A 20829-nucleotide genomic window follows, 5' to 3' on the forward strand; every position below is an offset into this window, starting at 1 on the left:
TTTACATCATGCTTGTGAGAGTTTTTCACTCTAACATCCATGCCAACATCTCCACTAATAAAGGAAAAACAATACTTTGAGCAAATAATCTTTATATCACTAATAAAAGCCTAATGAGTGTATTCTATAGATGTGCCACTAACCACTTCCTTAACTACAATTGCCACTATTAAGCCAAATGGAGTCAATTTTTTTTCCATCTTATCATGTAACATTTTAACAGAAGACTCTATTCTTATATATTTTCCTTTCTCGAATGCCAATGTTTTTTAAGATTGCTCTATAGCATATATAAAATTCTATAAACACGTTTTATATAGACTCATCTTCCCTTTCCTTACTTCAAAGGAATGCTAGCTTTAGTGCTTACTTTTGTAGAGATTCACAGATAGGGTGTATATAGTGGTTAATCAATAGAAAAAGCAATATTAAAATGCAATAAAATGATAGAAAAAAAAAAAAAAAACCAACATAAAAAGAGTGATGTCCCTACTAGAACATTTTAACTTCCCACCACCCTAAACCATGAGTCAAGTTAAGGTAGGCAATTTGTATCTACATGGCTATTTTCATGCCACCACATTCATATTTCATTTGCCTTTCCCTCACTCTTCTTTAAAGGATGTAATTTTCCATTGTTTGCATAACTCCTTAAACATTGATTAAAACTTTGGCTTAATAATATGGCAATATTGGTTTAGACTCTAAGCCCAATGAAATTCACAAGTCTTTTTATAAACTTCTAACTACTTGGACACAAGTCTAGTATGCATTAGCCCCATATACCATAAAACCATGAAAGTTTGTAAGCTTACTAGTTTGCTTTAACATAATATTGGAGATAGACTTCTAAAATATTTTCTGGGCTGTCTGATCTTGTACTTTAAACTTTGTTATTGCAATTATCAAGTTATAACGTAGTCTATGAAAACAAAAATACTAAAACCATTTCAATATAATGAGAATAAAAATTACCTTTAATCATACACGTGAACTCCCATGGTTGTCCAACCTAATATATGGTTAAAATAAACTTATGCATTTGCAAAGTCACTAGACCCAAATTTAGGAAATAAAATTTACACCAAAGGCTTATCCATTTGTATTCACTTTAGTTTTAAACTCCTCAATAGTTATGCCATTACCCACCACATGCTTCTTAGGTCATATTGGCCTTTCCTGACCAAATTGGTTCCACTAAAGTCTTGGAATATTTAGGGTTAAATGTCTTTGGATATAAATAGTATTGGGTTGGGTGATTTTTGGAAAGTCCAAATTTAGGAGCTTATAAATTCTATTTCCGACTTGGGACTTGCTAGCTCTATGAATGGCATTTATGCCACTTTACCTTTACATTTGGTCCAAGTGCTCTATGTGTCTGATTCTACTATAAACACCCAAATGTACTATTGATATATTAGCCCGTTATGCTAAGGTCATGTTTATTCACCTTTGTCTCATTAGTAATCCAAGACCATCTGTGCCACAGTGCCAACTCCCAAAGACTATGTTGTCCATCCATAAGTGGTCATTATATCTTAGCATCCTTAGCATGCCTAGAAACATAGAAAACACCCTTCCTAAATATCCTTTCTTCAATCCTCACCAAATCCCTTTCCGTCTATAAAAATGTTTATCAACACTATCAAGACCCCCAACAAGATCAAGACTGGAAAATGCAGAAAAGAAAAAGAAAAACTAGTGGAGACGAAGAAGAGGACTTAGACTAGCGTTAATTCAGATTATGGAGAAATGGAACAAGGCTAACTTATATATATTATAGGTTGATAAAGCTCCACCACTCTTGGATCGAGGATGGCCTAAATATAGTTGAGGTCAAGGAGGCACCACATCATCATCAGGAATGTGGTTCGAGAATCAGGAATCGTACAGAAAATCAGAGAGTCAGGAATAGGGAGGTGTCTCAAGAGTCAAGAATGTGGTCTGCAGGTCAGGAATCTAGTGAGAGTCAAGAATGTGGCAAGAATTGTGGGATTCCTAATAGCACCCCCTCCTCAAGAATGAGTGGAACAAGGACGTGAATGAGAACAAAGAGGAGGATGAGATGGGCGTCGAGGGACGAGAGATGGAGAATGAAAAGAATGAGGACTGAGACGAGAAGGATAGCAGTGGTGGAAGTCCTGAATAAGGTCAGGAGAATGAATCAGGTTTTCCTCAGGTTCCCAAGTGCATTCCTCAGGCCCATAACCTTTCTAGTCTACCAGATAGTAGAGTTTAGACCGTGAGAACTTGAAATCAAGGATGTCTTGAATCTCATACTCAAACCCATCCTTGAGCTACACTAGTGTAGGCAGAGAAATGACCCAATTTGGAATAGGACTAGAAATATAAGGCTTAAGAAGAGAGGAGTGAAAAACGGGGTGAATTTGATATGAGAAGGGAAGTGCAAGGCGATAAGTGACAAGATTAATGATGGCAGTGATAGGGAAAGGACCAAGGCATTTGAAATCAAGTTTGGGACATGGCCTGGTGGTGGAGATATTTCGCCTGAGGAGCTAGACTTTATCCCCGATATTGTAAAGGGGACAATCCTAACGATAGACATTGGCAAATGTTTTGTGAGATTCCTAAGCATGATGGAGGTGGAAGGAGATGGAGTTATGGATTTCCTGGAGGTTGGAGACAAATGCCTCAAAACAGGGATTTGAACAAGAGGATTCAAATGGAGAAGGAAGTAAGAGATTGAATTGGGGATTTTGGCCAGAGTTTGCAAAGAAGGGGGAAACTCGAAGGGAGGAGTGAACGGAGTTATTATAGGAGAACTTAGCAAGAGGAAGGATATCAAACTAGTCATCCTGATGATAATTGATGAAGCACCTTAAGAATTTTTCCAACGTCTGAATCGTTGGAACTATCTATCAGTTTAAGGATGATACACTGAATAGAGGTTGGCCTTCACTCCAAGCCACTGCAAGAACCATTGCTAGAAATGATACATGAATTGAGGTTCCTAATCTGAAACCACATCTGCCGGAATCTCATAAAGTCGAAAAATTCCCTTGAATACCAGCTTTGCCATGTCCTCGTCCGAAAACTTCTTGGTACTCAGTAAGAAGTGTTGTCACCTTTGTGACGCGTTCTCCCCCAACTAACACGATTGTAATGCCTCCAGTAACCCCGAAAGATCACCTCTTCCAAATCCATGGAGATGGATTCCAAGGACCTAAAAAGACTGGGAAGGAACGAAGAAAACCTGAAGGAAGGTGGTGATGTACCTTATTTTAAGCGCAAGTGTCGTAGGAGGTAATAAAAGCTTTGATGTAGTCGTCCATGTGAGGCAACCAAAAGTCCCGTTCAACTAGCTAGAGTGGAACTCCCAACAAAGAGCTCAAGGAATGAGTATAAAGAAAGCAATAGGTGAGTCTTTAAAAAAGGGTACAAGAGGGCCAACACATGACATGTGGAAGTGTCTGAGATGGAGTCCAAGATGGAGTCCAAGGTGGAGTCCGAGATGGACCCAAGATAGAGTTCGAGATGGAGTCTAATATGGACCAAAAATGGAGTTCTAGATGGACCTGAGATGGAGTCTGAGATGGACCTAAGATGGAGTCCGAGATGAACCTAAAATAGAATCCAAGATGGACCCAAGATGGAGTCCCAAATGGACCCGAGATGGAGTCCAAGATGGACCCGAGATGGAGTCCAAGATGGACCCAAGATGGAGTCCGAGATGGAACCGAGACCAAGACCGAGACTAAGTTCGAGTCCAAAACCAAGAGCGAGACCGAGACTGAGTCCGAGTTCAAGTCCAAATACTAATACAGACTGTTGGATGAAAGCCCAAAGATTTTCCCCCAAGATGGGGGGCTGCAGGGGGTTCCAAAAGTATAGTAGGGAGAGTGTGGGGGTTGGACCCCAATGGAGCTAGTTTGGCCAGGAAAAGCCAATGTGACCCAGGAAGGTGATACCCACGTGATGGGTGATGATATATCCACTAAGGAGTCCAAGGCTAGAGTGAATATAGATTGACAAGCAGAGTAACTTGGTGAAGTGTTCAAGAGCCAACTTTAATTCCCCCAAGAGATCAAATGGTCGATGCTCCCAATCCAAGATAACTTAGTAAAGTGTTCAAGAGCCAACTCTAACTCCCTCGGGAGATCGAATGGTCAATGCTCCTAATCCAAGTATAAGTGGCACTACCTATTTGGAGAATTAGTGTGGCTCATTGAAACCTCGCTTTAACCGCATAGATAGGGCACCCAAAGGTGGGAGGTGGAGAGAGTACTCATAAGGTTTGTGTAGGGCCATGGTGTTTCAAAATGTCATCCCAAAGTCTTAAACTGTGGAAAGAAAGTGGAGCAATCCTCTTGCATAGTGACCAAAGACATAATCACCGTGGTGAGGAAGTCTTAGATGTCAATAGGACTTAGTGGTCAGACCTTCAAGCCCTAACTCAGTTGCAGTGTTGGCAAAAATGGCTATGGATGAAGAGGGATTTGGCAAGAACTAAAGAAAGGACATTGAGGAAGGGTGTTCCTGTTGTCTTCAGGCATCCTAAGAATGCTAAAGTGTGGTCTTAGAATGACCATTCATGGACAAATAACTCAATCTTGGAGAGATAAAACTATGGTAACAATGGTCTTGAACTACCAATGAGACAAAAGTAAATGGATATGGCTTTAGTGTAATGGGTTGAGATGTCAATGGTACCTTTGGGGTGTCGGTCATGGAATTAGATACGTAAAGCACTTAGTCTTAGATGCTATTCACGGGGCTAACATGTCCCTAAGTTGGGAGTAAAATTTATGGAGGTTGTGGGTAAGACTCTTCCAAATGGTCAAAGGTGTGATTAAATAACTAAAGTAAAATGGAAAATTTAACTATTTATATATACAAAAGGATTATTCCTCTTCTTTACACAATCCAGGATTTTAGATCACATTTTGAAACACCATGGTGCTATATAAGCCTCATGGGTACTTCCCCCACCTTCCACCTCTAAGTGCTTTAGCCATGTGGCTAGAGTGAGGTTTTGATGAGCCACGTTAGGTATCTAAGTAAGTAGTGCCACCCACACTTACATTGGGAGCATTGACTATTCGATTTTCCGAGGGAGCTAGAGCCAACTCTTGAACACTTCACTAAGTTACTTCGCTTGTTTATCCGTGTTCAATCTAGTTTTAGAATCCTTATTAGTTATATCATCACCCACCATATAACTATAGCCTTTCTGGGTTACACTAGTTTTTCCTAGTTAAATTGGTTTTATTAGAGTCCAACCCCACACTCTCTCTATTATACTTTTGAAATAGCCCTCGCAAACACCCTCGAGGGACGATTGCTTTGGGCTTTCACCCTATGACATATATTAGTATTTGAAATCAATCTCAAACTCAAGTTTGGACTTGGACTTGAATTTGGACTTGGACTTGGATTAAGATTTAGTCTCGGTCTCTGTCTTGGTCTTAGACCCAATCCTGGACCCCATCTCAACTTCCATATTAAACTCCATCTTGAATTCCACCTCAGATTCCGCTGGGGGAGATAGTACACCAAAGAATAATAGATTATTTAACTTATATTGTTTTATTACATTCATTAAAAAAAAACTTATCACCTATTTGTAGGGACACTAAATGGCATTAGAGACTAAATGGCATTGGAGAGAATATATATTGAGGAAATGCTCAATAGTTCCTAGCAACAAACTGTTATGGATCAAAGATGAAACATTAATTATAAACACAATATTGAATTCATATTCTTTGAGCTATAATAATATGGTGAGTGTGAATAAGATTAAACATATATTTAGTTTCTCATCCTATCAGAGTAAGAGGTTTTGAATAGCATGCATACTAAGTAACAAATATTATTTTTATGTGTTGATAGTGTAATAATTTTATTTTGAAATTTTAAAATAATTAAGCATATTTGACTTCATATGGAATACACAAGGCTTGGTTTGGCAAACCATTTTGATTCCAGGCCAAGAGCATTCTATGCTTAAAAAGTTTGAGACATGGCTTTTACGAAGTAAGAGGATCTGTAAAAGTAGAATAAGAGAAGGTACTTCTTCCTATTCCTGCTCTAGGATATCTAAAATTGAGACTTTGGTGAGAATATCATATTTTAATTTCCATGATGTTTGACTACAGCATATCCTTTTTAATGCAAATGTCGAGAAAGTCTTCTGCATCTTTGAATGGATTGTATTCGAACATGTCCTCAGCAAATGTAGTATCAACTTGTAAAGCAATACCTTCGAGACGTATTGGTTTCCACTTCTTAATGCCTCTTTTAGGATGGAGGTCATTCATAGTGTTGAGGAGTTCTTGAGCCATATCTCCTTTAAATTCCTTGCAAACATCAAATGGAACACCGAATCCATAATGGCCGAGAATACATATGGATTAATTCTGTTGGTTTTCTTGTCAAAGATTTTCTGAATTTCTTTTTTGTGTGGGAGCCGATTGTTTCAACTGGTTTTGTCAAGACCCCCAACAAGATCAAGACTGGAAAATGCTAAAGACAAAGAGAAAAAGCTAGTGAAAACAAAGAAGAGGCCTTAGACTGGTGTTGATTCAAATTGTGGAGAAATGGAACAAGGCTAACCTATATATACTATAGGTTGATGAAGCTCCACCACTCTTGGATCGAGGACGGCCTAAATATAGCTGAGGTCGAGGAGGCGCCACATCATCATCAGGAATGTGGCTCGAGACTCAGGAATCGGGAAGTGTCTCGAGAGTCAGGAATGTGGTCTGTAGGTCAGGAATCCGGCGAGAGTCAGGAATGTGGCAAGAATTGGGGGATTCCTGACAGCACCCCCTCCTCAAGAACGAGTGGAACGAAGATGTGAACGAGAACAAAGAGGAGGATGAGATGAGCGGCGAGGGATGGGAGATGGAGAAAAAGAATGAGGACTGGGACGAGAAGGATAGCGGCGGTGGAAGTCCTGAACAAGGTCAGGAGAATGAAGCAGGTTGTCTGCAGGTTCCCAAGTGCGTTCCTCAAGTCCGTAACCCTTCCAGTCCACCAGATAGTAGAGTTTAGACCGTGAAATCTTGGAATCAAGGATGTCCTGAACCTCATACTCAGACCCATCCTCGAGCTGCACTGGTGGAGGCGGAGGAATGACCCGATTTGGAATAGGACTGGGAATATAAGGCTCAAGGAGAGAGGAGTGAAAAACGGGGTGAATTTGATATGAGGAGGGAAGTGCAAGGCGATAAGTGACAGGATTAATGATGGCAGTGATAGGGAAAGGACCAAGGCGTTTGAAATCGAGTTTTGGACAGGGCCTGGTGGTGGAGATATTTCGCCTGAGGAGATATTTTGCCTGAGGAGCCAGACTTTATCCCCGATATTGTAAGGGGGATAATCCTGACGATGGACATTGGCAAATGTTTTATGAAATTCCTGAGCACGATGGAGGTGGAAGGAGATGGAGTTGTGGATTTCCTGGAGGTTGGAGATAAATGCCTCAAAGCGGGGATTTGAACGAGAGGATTCAGATGGAGAAGGAAGTGAGAGATTGAATCGGGGATTTCGGCCAGAGTTCGCAAAGAAGGGGGAAACTCGAAGAGAGGAGTGAACAGAGTTGTTATAGGAGAACTCAGCAAGGGGAAGGATATCGAACCAGTTATCCTGATGATAGTTGATGAAGCACCTCAAGAATTGTTCCAACGTCTGAATCGTTCACTCGGACTGCCCATCAGTTTGAGGATGATATGCCGAAGAGAGGTTGGCCTTCACTCCAAGCAGCTGCAAAAACTGTTGCCAGAAATGAGAGATGAACTGAGGCCCCCGATCCGAAACCACATCTGTAGGAATCCCATGAAGTCGGAAAATTTCCCTGAATACCAGTTTTGCCATGTCCTCGCCCGAAAACTCCTTGGTACATGGTGTAGCGCATGTGATCATGGGATGAGATTTAGATATACTATCACCGTGGATCCTTGGAACCTTGGGGGATAAATGGGGATAAAATAGCCACTAAGGGCTCTCTCATCAAGCAATTGCCCCTTTTCCAGTTGGCTTAAGGGGAGAGAGATAAGGTGCGCTACATATGGCAAGAAGTGCGCCATCTTTGTGAAGCGATCCACCACAACTAAAATGCTGTTGAAGCCTCCAGAACTCGGAAGATCACTCAAGAAATCCATGGAGATGAATTCCCAAGGACCTGAAGGGACCGGAAGGGAATGAAGCAAACCTGAAGGAAGGTGGCGAGGTACCTTATTCCGGGCACAAGTGTCACAGGAGGTAACAAAAGCTTTGATGTAGTCGTCCATGTGAGGCCACCAAAAATCCCGTGCAACTAGCTCATAGGTTTTCGCAATGCCGAAGTGACCAGCAGTCGGGCTATCGTGGCACGCCATCAGGACCAACCTTCGAGCATCACCTTCAGGAACGTAAAGCTGCTCCCCACGGTACAATAAGCCATCTAAGAACTTGAACTCGTCAAATCGCCGGCAGTCGGGAGTCACTGGGTGTTCAGCCTGAAGATGGGGGAAAATGTCGCTAGCGAGATCATCGGATTGAAGATCGTTTCTGATTGCATCCATCAAGGAGGAGTACTGACTTAACGTTTAAAGGTGTTTTTCTTCTCTTCTTCTTCTTCTTCTTCTTCTTCTTCTTCTTCTTCTTCACCTAAATTGCCATAACTTGAAGCCAATCAGGACCGAGGATAACTTGATCCTGTTGATCGAAGGCAGAATTACCAGGCCTGAGACTAAGATAGGAGCGCCTTGAAAGAGCATCAGGAAGGCCTTGAAACTTTCCAGGTCTGTACTTGATAACAAAGTCAAACCGACTCAAGAATTGTGCCCACCTTGCTTGACGACGGCTTAAAACTCGGGAAGTGGCAAAGTACTCGAGATTTTTGTGATCCATCCAGACTGTTGTTTGATGGCTCGCCCCCTCCAAGAAACGGCGCCACTCTCCAAAGGAATCCACGATGGCAAAGAGCTCCTTGTCATGGATTTCGTAATTGATCTCCGCAGGCTGGAATTTCCGAGAATGGAAAGCGACCGGATGAAGTTCGTGATCCGCTCCGAGTTGAGACAGCACAGCACCAATGGCAAAGTCGGAGGCGTCAGCCTCGATGAAGAAAGGTTGTGAGGAATCAGCATGGATCAAGACAAGAGCAGAACTGAAGGCCGCCTTGAGTGTGTCGAAGGCCTGCTGGGCAGCAGCAGACCAAGAGAAGGGAACATCCTTGCGAGTGAGATGTGTGAGAGGAAGGACAATGTCAGAGTCGTGATCAATGAATTTGCGGTAGAAGTTGGCGAAGCCAAGGAAAACCTGAACATCCGACATTGATTGTGGAGGCTCCCATTCGAGAATAGTCTTGACTTTGGCAGGATCCATCGTGATACCCTCAGGAGTGACAATGTACCCAAGGAACTCCACAGGCTGCTGATCAAAGGAACATTTCTCAAGCTTCGCGTATAGGCCGTGTTCTTGCAGCTTCGCTAGCACCTTGCAAACATGTTCGTCATGCTCCTCCTGAGTTTTTGAGTAGATGAGGATGTCATCGAGATAGACGATCACCATCTGATCAAGAAACCCCCGAAAGACGTCGTTCGCCATGTGTTGGAAAACTGCTGGAGCATTTGTCAAGCCAAATGGCATGACAGTGTACTCGAAGTGGCCATAGCGGGTTCGGAACACAGTCTTCCATTCATCACCAGGCCGGATCCGGATCAGGTTGTATGCTCCACGGAGGTCGATCTTGGTGAAGAAGCGGGCACCGCCGAGGCGTTCCAACAGGTCCGAGATCAGGGGCAGCGGATAACGGTTTCGAACAGTCACCTTGTTCAAACCTTGGTAGTCGATGACTAGCCGCAAGCTCCCATCCTTCTTCTTGACAAAGAAGACAAGCGCTCCAGCCAGGGACTGCGAATGTTGAATGTAGCCCGAGGCAAGGTTCTCATCCACGTACTCTTTGAGGGCCTTAAGCTCGGACGGGGATAACCCATAGATAGGCCCCCATGGAGGTGACGCTCCTTCCTGTAAATCAATGGAACAATCATAAGGCCGATGAACAGGCAGTACACTAGCTTTTTTCTTGTCAAACACATCCCCAAAATCATGATACTTCTCAGGAAGACTGACAGGAGAAACATGCAAAGCAAAAAGAAAAAGAGGTTCTTCATGAAGGAGTTCTTTCATAGTGATTGTGGAGATAGGAGGAGGCGTACGACTAAATGGAATGATGAGACGAGAATACGTTCCAGTGTAAGATGGAAGAGAGGAAAAAGAAGAGGGTGAAAACTTTATAGAGTCAGGAACAGAACCCCGATTTGAGTTTAGGGAACTTTTCCTGATTCGAACTCGATGAACAGCAGGGGAAGCCGTGGGAGAGATGAACTGTAATTCCTTCCAACAGATCTGAGGCTGATGTAGTTGGAACCAAGGAAGACCGAGCACCACAGAGGAGGACTTGCTATTGATGATGTTGAAGGTGATATCGGTGACGGTGGACCCGATGTGTACTCGAATGGGCAACGTTTCCCTAAGTCCAGAAGATGGAGACACAAAATGCCTGCCGATGCCTTCAACCCTCAAATCTCGTATGGTAGGAGAAAGAGGAACATGATGTCGGGCAGCAAAGTCCGTGTCCATGAAGCAGGAAGTTGCACCCGAGTCCAATAATGCCAGAGCTTTGAGTCCTGATTGTCCGGTGAAAGAAAGGAGACATGGGATGCGGAAGTTGCGGGAATTGGTGGTGGCTTTGATGAAAGGTGGTGAGGAGCTTGATAAAGAAGAAAAGTGATTTTTATTCGAGGAGTCCAAACAGACAGCTCCTACTCTGTTTGGACAGGGTCGTTTCCCGACTGCAATAGAGGTGGACTTTGAGGCAGAGTGAACTCGAGCAGTCGAGGAGGCTTCTTGGGATATACAATTGCTTTGTGATTAGGATCAGCACAATAGAGGTAAAGATTATGAGATATTCGACGTTGCTTCTCAGCAGGACTCAACTTCCCTCTAATGAGTCGGGGAGTACCAGAAATATCCATTGGAACCGGAGCAGTAGGTTCAAGAGTATGCCCCGAAGACTCAAGCTGGGATTCCTGAGTCTAGGACGGAAAAACAGCGGCGTGGCGACTTTCCTGACGACGTTCAAAGAGACGATTGTCACATCGAACAGCTTTGTTGATGGCATCCGATAGGTCCTTGGGATCCTCCATGGTGAGCAACAAATCCTTGACACCGTTGTTGAGGCCGAAACGAAATTGGTCAATTAGGGCCCGCTCATCCCACTGAGTGTCCAAAGCAAGGAGTTGGAACTCTGCAGCATAGATCAAGGCAGGACGAGACCCCTGAGAGAGATGTCTCATCTTTGTGGTAGCAGCCCAAACCCGATCCGTCTCGCCAAAACATGCTTCGAGCTTCTCTTTGAACAATTGAAGATCCATCAGCTCTGGAACCACGACCCCTTTCATGCTCTTCTCCAGAAGAGGAGAAAACCATGACAAAGCTGCACCTTCGAGCAACGTCCCAATCGCGCCGATTTGAGACTCGAGAGTAGGGTACCGCCGATGTTGAAGTGCGAAGATCAACTCCATCTGGTTCAGGAATCTGCGAAGCTCCGAACACTTGCCTGAAAATTTCGCCGGGAAGCTCACCTTCGGTTCAGGAACTTTGCTGGATCCTTGAGCCGAAAGTGAAGCAAGCTCCTGCTGCATGCGAAGAAGGGTCGCCTTCAGCTCGGTATTCTCAGACTGGATTTTTGCAAGGACTTCAGCAAAGAAATTAGGATGGCTTGGAGACTCCATTGGCAAGAAGAAAGAAAAGAAAGGGGGAAAAAGACAAAGGCAATCAAATAATCAAAGCGAGCTAAAAAAAAAGCAAAAACCACAATCTGAATCAAACTGTCAAGATCCTCAACAAGATCAAGACTGGAAAATGCTAAAAACAAAGAGAAAAAGCTAGTGAAAACAAAGAAAAGGCTTTAGACTGGTGTTGATTCAGATTGTGGAGAAATGGAACAAGGCTAACCTATATATACTATAGGTTGATGAAGCTCCACCACTCTTGGATCGAGGACGGCCTAAATATAGCTGAGGTCGAGGAGGCGCCACATCATCATCAGGAATGTGGCTCGAGACTCAGGAATCGGGAAGTGTCTCGAGAGTCAGGAATGTGGTCTACAGGTTAGGAATCCGGCGAGAGTCAGGAATGTGGCAAGAATTGGGGGATTCCTAACAGGTTTCAACTTCCATCCAAACTCCATTTCAAACTCCATATTAGACTCCATCTTGAGTCCATCTTGAATTCCACCTCAGACTCAAATTCCATCTCAAACTCCTTTTCAAACTTGGTCTTAACACTTCAATGTGTTATGACATTTACTATATGTCAGTCTTTCTTGTGTCCCTTTTTAAAGACTCATTCATCAATTATTTCATACTCATTTCTTAGGCACTTTATTAGGAGTTCCATTTGCACTCTTGACTTTCCGAGTTGAAACTTTTGGTCTAAATATATTATGCTCATTAGACTTCTACTTTAACCACTACTATATAACACACTTTTGGCTCCACTTTAAGGCTTAAAGATTTGTGTCTCATAAGGAGAATATCACAAATATAAGATAAATATAAAATAGGAATTTTTATGTATTTTTTGCTAAGGATATTTAATCTTGTAATCATACCTTATATGTTAATCATATTAGGGGAATATCCATATCCTCCTATGCACTTTTGAATTTGCACTCATATAGCCTAGTATTACTCATTAAATCTCTCAAGGCATTCAACCAATTGGAAAATGAATGCATTTTTTATTCATGTCTCTCTATATTTGAACCCTAATAAATTGTCTTTTAAATTATTCTCTTTAATTATTTACATCTTGGAATTGAAATGCTAGATATTCTAGGAATTTCTAATATCCTCCTTTACTCCTTAACTTGACACTCTATATTTTTTTTTCTTTTGCTCTTTATCTATATGCTCAAGAATTCAATCTATCCCTTTGTTTAATGGCCCTAAAACTTAAATCTTGTTTCATTATGTCTAAGGGTTATGTTTTACTCCATGGTTATCCTATAATAAGCTACTATAGGGTACATTACACTCACACTCAAGGTGTATTTGACTCCAAATTGACTTCAAATCAACTTACAACTCACCCAATGCAAAAAATATATATTAAGTTCAAGAATGGTAGCAAGTATTGCCACAAATGAGTTGTAATAAGTGTGCCTGTATGAGAGCTTAGGTTTGTGAGAGGATCAATCAAGGATGCTTTTGGCTATGAAAGAGAAAAGGCAAGCTATTGTACACTAATTTTTTCACATTAATGAGTTAAGTTTTTAACACTGGAAACATTTTGCAAACCATCCAAATTTTTCCACCTTGTGCATTAGATTGTGCATGCTTGCCCAGGAACCAAAGCCTATGCCTATGATTCCAACCCAAATAACCAATCCAAGGTTGATGCAATAAACACCCACCCAACTCTTGATCCAAAATGGTGGTTGCTCTACCGCATTCTGAAATCAAATTTTTTGATATGGACAGAAAAGTGTGGCTTGTACCTCTCTTGATTCTTTGTGCTGCCTTATTACCATGAAAGCAAGGCATGGGAGAATATATATGCCAATGCTGGAGAGCGTAGCACCCACCACTGAGTTGATAGAACCAAAGAATGGAAGCATAATAGCAAGAAAACAAATGCCCAACACAATTGGCATCCTGGCTACACACTTTAAGGTGTAGTTTTGGGAGCAGTGGATGCCTAGTAATTTCTCCCACATTGCAAATACTGGAACCACAAGTGCAGCAAACTCAATGAACTGCAAGAAAATAAAAGATTAAATGTTAAGATTATCATTGAGATTTTAAGTCCACCTGATGGGTAAGCATAAGGATGATAGCTACATTTTTGAACTTGGATGGGGAAAACACTGCTAGGGCATTTGGATGATCGAGCATTTGATCACCAAATCTCCAATACACACTCACTGCAGATGGGAGTGTAAGTGTGAAGGTATAAAGGATTGCATACACATTGGTTGTCTTGTATTTTCTTGGTGTATCCATAGCTTCAGCAATCTCTCTGAAAGCTGAAACTTAATAGCACTGAAGTAGATCATATTGAACTTACAGTGTCAAAGCATGGTTACCAAATGTAAATAGAATATTTGTAGCACCTGAAAAATATTGAATTGTACTTACTGGAGCTGAATGTTGCACATGCTTATCATGCTGTGAAAGTTATTAAATTTAAAATATTGATAAAGCTAAGACATACCTTTTCAAAAAATATCGATGCAATAGTGAAATACCAAGCTGTATAAGTTGTCATGAATATGCCAAAAAACACCCAAAGTCTATAATTCCGTGCTGTGGGAATAAGTACAGTGAGAAAACAAAGAGCTCCAAATATAAAGGTCCAAGTCCTTTTGTCAAGGCTATTATTCATGTACCAGATTGTGCTGTCCACTAGAATTTTAGTGATTTTTGTTTTCTATATGTAACTTACTTTGCGCAAGCTATGAGTTGAATTGTTGCAGTGCTCACCAGCAATGCACAATTGAATAGCAATCCAGGTGCTCTCCACCATCGACCCAAAAGACCATTTAATACTTCATACCACTATCATCAAGTTTTGTATTTTTTTTCAGGCGACATCAGAAGTTTAGAGTTTCGTTACCTGAATTATGTGACTCTTCCTACGAGTGTTGTGCCTTTCAAGAATTTTCACATAATCCATATACAGGCACATAGTTATATAACAGCTCCAACAACCAAGAGCACCGTATAGAAGTTGAAATATTATTCCAGATGTAATTCCCATTTGTGCAATAGTGTGTGGAAGAGTGAGGAGAACTTGTGCTACCTGCACAAGGGTAAATGAGTATTTCTCCATAGATTTTGAATATAATTCTAGAGAAGTTTTACCTGTGCTGTGGTTGTAGTGAGCCAAGCGTCAAATGAAGAACCTCCTACAAGGAAAGCTCCAATTTTCTTTTGGATGCTTCTTGCAGCTGTGAAATTGTTACTCTCTTCAACATTCGTAATTTGCATTCCAATGCCTACCCTAGACTCGTCCTTGCAGAAGGATTCCATGATTTGCAAACAGAAGAGCAACCTATAGTCAATAAAGACAAATTACAAGTCCTGCGAAAAAGCAAGTCCTTTGGAAATGAAAGTCCTCCCGGGCATTTCCTTAACTTTAGGGTTTTTCTGTCTGGGCTCCAGACGATTTGCTGTCTAGGATCAATGATCTTCAGTGTTATGATAGCAACGCGGATGCAAGGAAGAGGTTGGAAGTAGATCACAGCGCACCATTTCACATGTCGGAAGTCGGTTGGTTTCCTTCTTGGCAAAGGTGGTGGTGGGAGTGTATGCTCGTTACATGATATGGCTCCTCTCATCAAGCGTGTTGTTGGTATTTCACCCAATTACCAATGCGAGGAGGGCTTTCCCGTGAGGCTTAGAGAATTCCACGAAGCTGAAAAAGAAGATCAAAATGAGAAATAAAAGCCACTGAACGAATCGTGGCTAAACGTCTTTTTCATCTTTTTCTTTCGCACCTTTTGCTCTTCGATTTCCATCTCAATGTAAGAGCAGGCATCCGGAATGTCGAAGTTCTTGAGCAGCCGAGCTTAAAAGAGATCTCGTGACGAGTTTAATTACCTGAGGATGGATGATTCCAAAGGATCCAACGCAGGAGCCTTTGTACAAAAGTTTGGCTGACGACCCTTGAAAGCTCCCAGCGAAACGGGCTACATTACAAATGATAAAAACTTTTCCTTACATTGAATGGCTCCACGGTGTAGATTTCTGTATTGAGTGAGTCTGGAAAGGAGGTGTAAACAAAGCCAGCTTCTTTGGCGGGCTTGGCAGTGTAGAGAGAGCGACATTGTTTTGTTTTCTTCGACCAGGCACAGATAGCTCTCTTTCACTTGAAAATGAAAGAAGGGACTTATGTGGAGAGGAGAGTTTTGTGGAAAGTGGAGACTGGTAGCGCATGCTCGCACTTGCACACGACTACCGGGTGATGCGAATTGACCGTGGCTATATTTTCAAGTTTTCTCTTCCTTCTAGAAAACTTTTCTCACGGTTTCACAGGTGGAGATCAACCTCCATATGACTCCAGGAATGATCTCTTTGATTCATTGTAAATCCTCCGGCTGAAGCATGGCCACTGACAAACGATCCAGGAAACGTGTCAGCACGGAAAACCGACCAGATTGCTGGGATTGTCGGCATTGGAACGATTGAGGAGATTGCGATAGGAAAAAACAACTCAAGTTGAGAGAAACTTCAAAACCTAATATTGATACCACAAGCCTTAAAATTCCACGGGCGACTTTGTGCGAATCACAAGTCAAGACCGAGAAAAACTTTCCCTGTCCAAAGAAAAAAAAAGTCAAAATCTTTCTCCTTCTTCCTAGATGTTTTCGCTGTTTACCTCATTCGTAGTGATCAAAGCAGCTGCCTTGGGATCATCCTCAACCTGGAAGTGCGAATGAATTTGCGCGACTGAGAGAGAGATTGCTTTCGTGATTACCTTGTCAAGCGCCGAATGAATCTCTGCTATAGTGGTCGGATTCAACATGAAATTCACTTCGATTCTCATTCTCATGTAATAAAACTGGATGTATACTGCCCATCTCCGCCATCAAATTTGAGAACGTCGGGGGGAACGCCCCGAGCTTCACAAAACTCTCCTCGCTTATTTCCTCTGACGATTTTAGGGCTTTGACAGTCAATGTTATTTATAGTAAGGGTCTAAAGAACTATCCCACCAAGAGCCCTAGAATTTGGCGATGGAGCTCGAGTGGTGCAGCCAGGCGCTGGATGCGCTCAAGACGAAGACGCATGATCAGGCAATCGCAGAATACAGTGAGTGATCTCTTTTGGATTGTGAATCGAGCGCTGAATCTCTTGTTCTAGACGATCTCAGGATTATCGAGGCCAAGGAGCTGCTCCAGAACTTAGGGGATCATCCGTATTGTAAGGCAGCGACGCGGGTAGAGCTTCACGGCGTTCGCGACACCACCGGCTTCGTCAATGCGAATTTCATCCGGCACAAGGCTCTGTTCGGGGGGCCGACGGCGATCTGCGCTGGAAATCCCGACGCGCCAGATCGTTTCTGGGAGATGATCGTGCAGCAGCGCTGTCGAGCAATCGTCAAACTTACTGCTGTGAGTGTCTTGCTCGATTGCTCGAGGGAGTATTACTCGAACATTTTTTATTTTTTTGGTTTTGTAGGAATGCTACGCTGATTACTTTCCATCAAGGCCAGGAGAATTCGACAACTTTGGAGATATCAGAGTGACGAACAAGAGCTTGCAGCACAGTCGGTTTGGAGTTTCCAAGCGTGTTTTGGAAGTGGAATCCCCCGGCCATGAGGCCTTTGGCATTGAGCACTTTCAATACTCGTGGACGGACTTTGGAGTCCCAAGGTTGGTAGAGCCCGTCCTCGAAATTTTCGAGGAGCTCTACAAGCTTCAACCTGGATGCTCGTATGTCGTTCACTGCAGGTGCGTGCTTATCTTCTTCCTTTCTTCCTTGTTTATCTTTTTCTCTTTCTTTTCTTGGCCTGTGTTCCTTGGAATCTAAGTCTGTTTGCTTGCCAGGGCTGGAATCGGTCGTTCGGGAACTTTTATTACCATTGACCATATTTTAAGAAGGATTCTAAGTGGAGACCTGAGTGCCGTGAATGTTGCTGATGTAGTTCAGTACCTCCGACAGCAGCGAGGTGGATTAGTTGAGACGAACGTAAGCCAAGCCCTTGGGTTTTACTCTTTTTTTCCCTTTTGTCTAAATGATATTCTGTTCATTGCAGGAGCAATACTGGTTCTGTTTCAGAGCAATTATCAAGCACCTGGAGTGCTTTCTAGCACAGAAGTAAGCTTTGTGAAAACGATTTTGACTGACTTTCTTACGACCAATCGCCTGCTGAAATCACATGAGGACGCCATAGCCATGGCTCTTCTGGATGAGCCTCAAACTTGTCGCTCTCACTCGAATCGAGAAGAGGGGGGAATTGAAAGGTCTAGAGGGAGACAGAAGAAATTGCCGACAAATATCCCGCTGCTACTCAACACCTTGAAGGCATGCACGAGCACAAAAGACCTAGAACGGGGCAGAAGAATCCACTCCGAGGCAAGGAAAGCAGGGGCCGACACCAACATATTCGTGGCCAGCAAGCTGGTGAAAATGTATGCCAAGTGCGGCAGCACGGCAGACGCCCGTACGGCTTTCGACAAAGTCCACCACCCCGACGTCGTCCTCTGGAATGTTCTCATCCTGGGACATGCTGACAATGGCGAAGGCGACGTGGCTCTGGATTTGCTTCAGCAAATGCAAGCCTCGGGCTGTGAGCCAAACTCGAGAACATTTGTCGCTGCCGTGAAGGCCTGCTCGAACTTGGCTGCGAACGAAGAAGCAACACAAGTTGGCAGCAGCAACAGGATGGTGAAAGTCAGGGCCTTGAAGAGAGGGACGAAAGTTCATGCACGGGCTGCAAGCGGGGGATTTGACACCGACATCTTCGTCGCCAACACGCTCCTTGACATGTACTCCAAGTGCGGGAACATGGTGGAAGCGAGGAAGATCTTCGATGGAATGGCCTTCCGCGATGCTGTTTCGTGGAACTGCCTCATATCCGGGTACGCCGAGCACCGAGAAGACCTCGAGGAAGCACTGCAGCTGTTTGTGACGATGGTCACCTCCTCCGACTGCGAGTGTGACCATCGAAGTTTCGTCGCTGCATTGAAGGCCTGTGCTGGGATTGCAGCCGCGAGTAGAGAGGAAGCGACCAAGATCTCAGTAAACGACATGGAGCTGGCCAGGAAAAACAGCTTTCTTGCTCTCGAGAGAGGCATGGCGATTCATGCTCGAGCGTGTCTTCACGGCTGGGACTCCAACATCTTTGTGGCCAACACTCTCGTCGACCTGTGCGTGAAGTGTGGAAGAATGGTGGAAGCTCACGGTGTCTTCAACCGCATGGAGCAGCACGACGTGGTCTCCTGGAACATTTTATTGCTGGGATATGCCGAGTCGAAGTCCGTGAGCTCCAGCTATGAAGTTCTTCGTCTCTTCTCGGCCATGCAAGCGGAGGCACGTTGTCAACCAGACGCTCGGACCTTCGTGGCGCTGCTCAAGGCCTGTTCTACTTTAGCCAGTGAAGAACAAGGCGCCAGGCATGGAGCGTCAAAACAGGCAGCTCTGGACAAGGGAATGGCTATTCACTCTCAAGTCATCAAGCACAAGTGCGAGTCGGACAGCTTCGTTTGTAGTTCGCTGGTGGAAATGTACTCCAAGTGCGGCTGCATGGATCCTGCATACAGTGTTTTTGACGGCGTGAAGCAGCAGCAGCGCGGTCTAGTGCTCTGGAACACGCTGATACTGGGATACGCAGAGAACGGACAAGCCGAACAAGCTCTCCACCTTTTCGAACGGATGACCACAGAGCAGGAAATATCTCCAGACTCCCGGACGTTCGTTGCTGCTCTCAAGGCTTGCACGGGCTTGGTGGCGGCAGCGAGTGAAAGCAGCGGCGAGGCACTCAACACTCGAGCCGACGCGAAGAAGCTGGCTGGACTGGAGAGGTGCATGGCTCTCCACGCTGCCGCTGCCAAGACTGGATTCGACAAGGACCTGTTCGTGAGCAGCAGCCTGGTGGACTTATACGGCAAGTGCGGCAGCATGAGCGACGCTCGGAGGGTCTTCGACGGCATGCCGGTTCACAGCTCAGTGTCATGGAACTCGCTCATCCTCGGCTACACGGACAACGGCCAGGAGAGAGCCGCGTACGAGGTCTTCGTGAGGATGATCGACTCGCAGGAGGCCGGGTATGGCTCCAGGCCCGACTGCCGGACTCTGGTAGCGGTTCTCAAAGCTTGCGGCAACGCGGCGGACTTGCAAGCCGGGAAGGCCGTCCACGCGAGCGCTTGTAAGGCCGGACTCGACTCGGAGGCTCTCGTCGCAACAGGACTGGTGGATTTCTACGGCAAGTGTGGCAGCATGGACGCTGCTCGTCGCGTCTTCGACTCGGTCGAGGCGAGAGGCACGGACTCGGTGGCATGGACGGCGCTCATAGCAGGGTATAGCCGCGAGGGAGAGACGAAGCTGGCGCTGGAGCTCTTCCGGGAGATGGCCTCTTCCAGCTCTCGCCTTCCAGACGGTGTCACCTTTCTCGCCATCCTGAGCGCTTGCGGCCGGGCTGGGCTGGTGGACGCTGGGAGAGAGATCTTCCAGGGAATGGTAGCGGCGAGTTGTAGCTCCGGCGAGGTGGTGGCCAGGATTGAGCACTACCACTGCATGGTTGATCTTCTGGGACGCGCGAACGAGCTTGAGGAGGCGATGCTCGTCGCGGAAACCATGCCTTTCGAGGCCGGCGTGGAGACTTGGACGAGCTTGCTGGCCGCGTGTTGCAAGTGGAAGAATGTGGAGCTTGCAGTGCTCGCGTTTGAGAGGGTGCTGGCTTTGGATCGAGGGCTGGCGGCGCCGTATGTGCTCATGGCGAGCTTGTACGAGAGCTTGGGCTTGTGGGAGGATCAATCCAGGATGCTTTTGGCTATGGAAGAGAAAAGGCAAGCTAATGGTTTTTCTTCACGTTAATGGCAAGTTATTGAGTTAACATTGGAAACATTTGGCAAACAATTTAAATTTTTGCACCTTGTGCATTAGATTGTGCATGCTTGCCCAGGAACCAAAGCCTATGCCTATGATTCCAACCAATCCAAGGTTGATGCAGTAAACACCCACCCAGCTCCTGATCCAAAAGGGTGGCTACTCTATTTGAAATGAAAATGTTATGATATGGAAGATACTTGAAAGAAAAATGTGCCTACCTCTCTTGATTCTTTGTGCCAGTCTTGTGACCATGAAAGCA

The 20829-nt window shown here is 44.3% G+C and overlaps 3 protein-coding genes and 1 long non-coding RNA gene across 4 annotated transcripts; 2 read left to right on the plus strand and 2 right to left on the minus strand.

Annotated features, from left to right (window-relative positions):
- Positions 1–13251: 13251 nt before the first annotated feature.
- Positions 13252–16193, minus strand: LOC9635323 (auxin transporter-like protein 3). Its single transcript, XM_002965708.2, has 11 exons — positions 16065–16193; positions 15618–15706; positions 15379–15432; positions 14880–15069; positions 14632–14817; positions 14461–14573; positions 14230–14413; positions 14083–14183; positions 13827–14034; positions 13514–13771; positions 13252–13468 (listed from the first exon to the last, which is right to left on the minus strand). The coding sequence occupies exons 1-11, from the start codon at positions 16191–16193 to the stop codon at positions 13289–13291; spliced, it is 1692 nt and encodes a 563-aa protein (XP_002965754.2). The 3' UTR covers positions 13252–13288.
- A 104-nt stretch (positions 16194–16297) lies between these two features.
- On the minus strand, positions 16298–16616 carry LOC112344958. The gene is made up of 3 exons (XR_002991902.1): positions 16495–16616; positions 16396–16440; positions 16298–16333 (listed from the first exon to the last, which is right to left on the minus strand). It is a non-coding gene; the product is annotated as an uncharacterized LOC112344958 (long non-coding RNA).
- A 130-nt stretch (positions 16617–16746) lies between these two features.
- LOC9635324 (protein-tyrosine-phosphatase PTP1) lies at positions 16747–17888 on the plus strand. Its single transcript, XM_002965370.2, has 5 exons — positions 16747–16829; positions 16881–17131; positions 17199–17470; positions 17567–17708; positions 17776–17888. The coding sequence occupies exons 1-5, from the start codon at positions 16754–16756 to the stop codon at positions 17839–17841; spliced, it is 807 nt and encodes a 268-aa protein (XP_002965416.2). The 5' UTR covers positions 16747–16753; the 3' UTR covers positions 17842–17888.
- Positions 17889–17915: 27 nt separating this feature from the next.
- On the plus strand, positions 17916–20555 carry LOC112344857 (pentatricopeptide repeat-containing protein At2g13600-like). The gene has a single exon (XM_024670381.1). It carries the CDS (start codon positions 17916–17918, stop codon positions 20553–20555), a length of 2640 nt encoding a protein of 879 aa, XP_024526149.1.
- Positions 20556–20829: the final 274 nt, after the last annotated feature.

Source organism: Selaginella moellendorffii, unplaced genomic scaffold (assembly GCF_000143415.4).
Source record: "Selaginella moellendorffii unplaced genomic scaffold, v1.0 SELMOscaffold_6, whole genome shotgun sequence".
Taxonomy (NCBI): domain Eukaryota; kingdom Viridiplantae; phylum Streptophyta; class Lycopodiopsida; order Selaginellales; family Selaginellaceae; genus Selaginella; species Selaginella moellendorffii.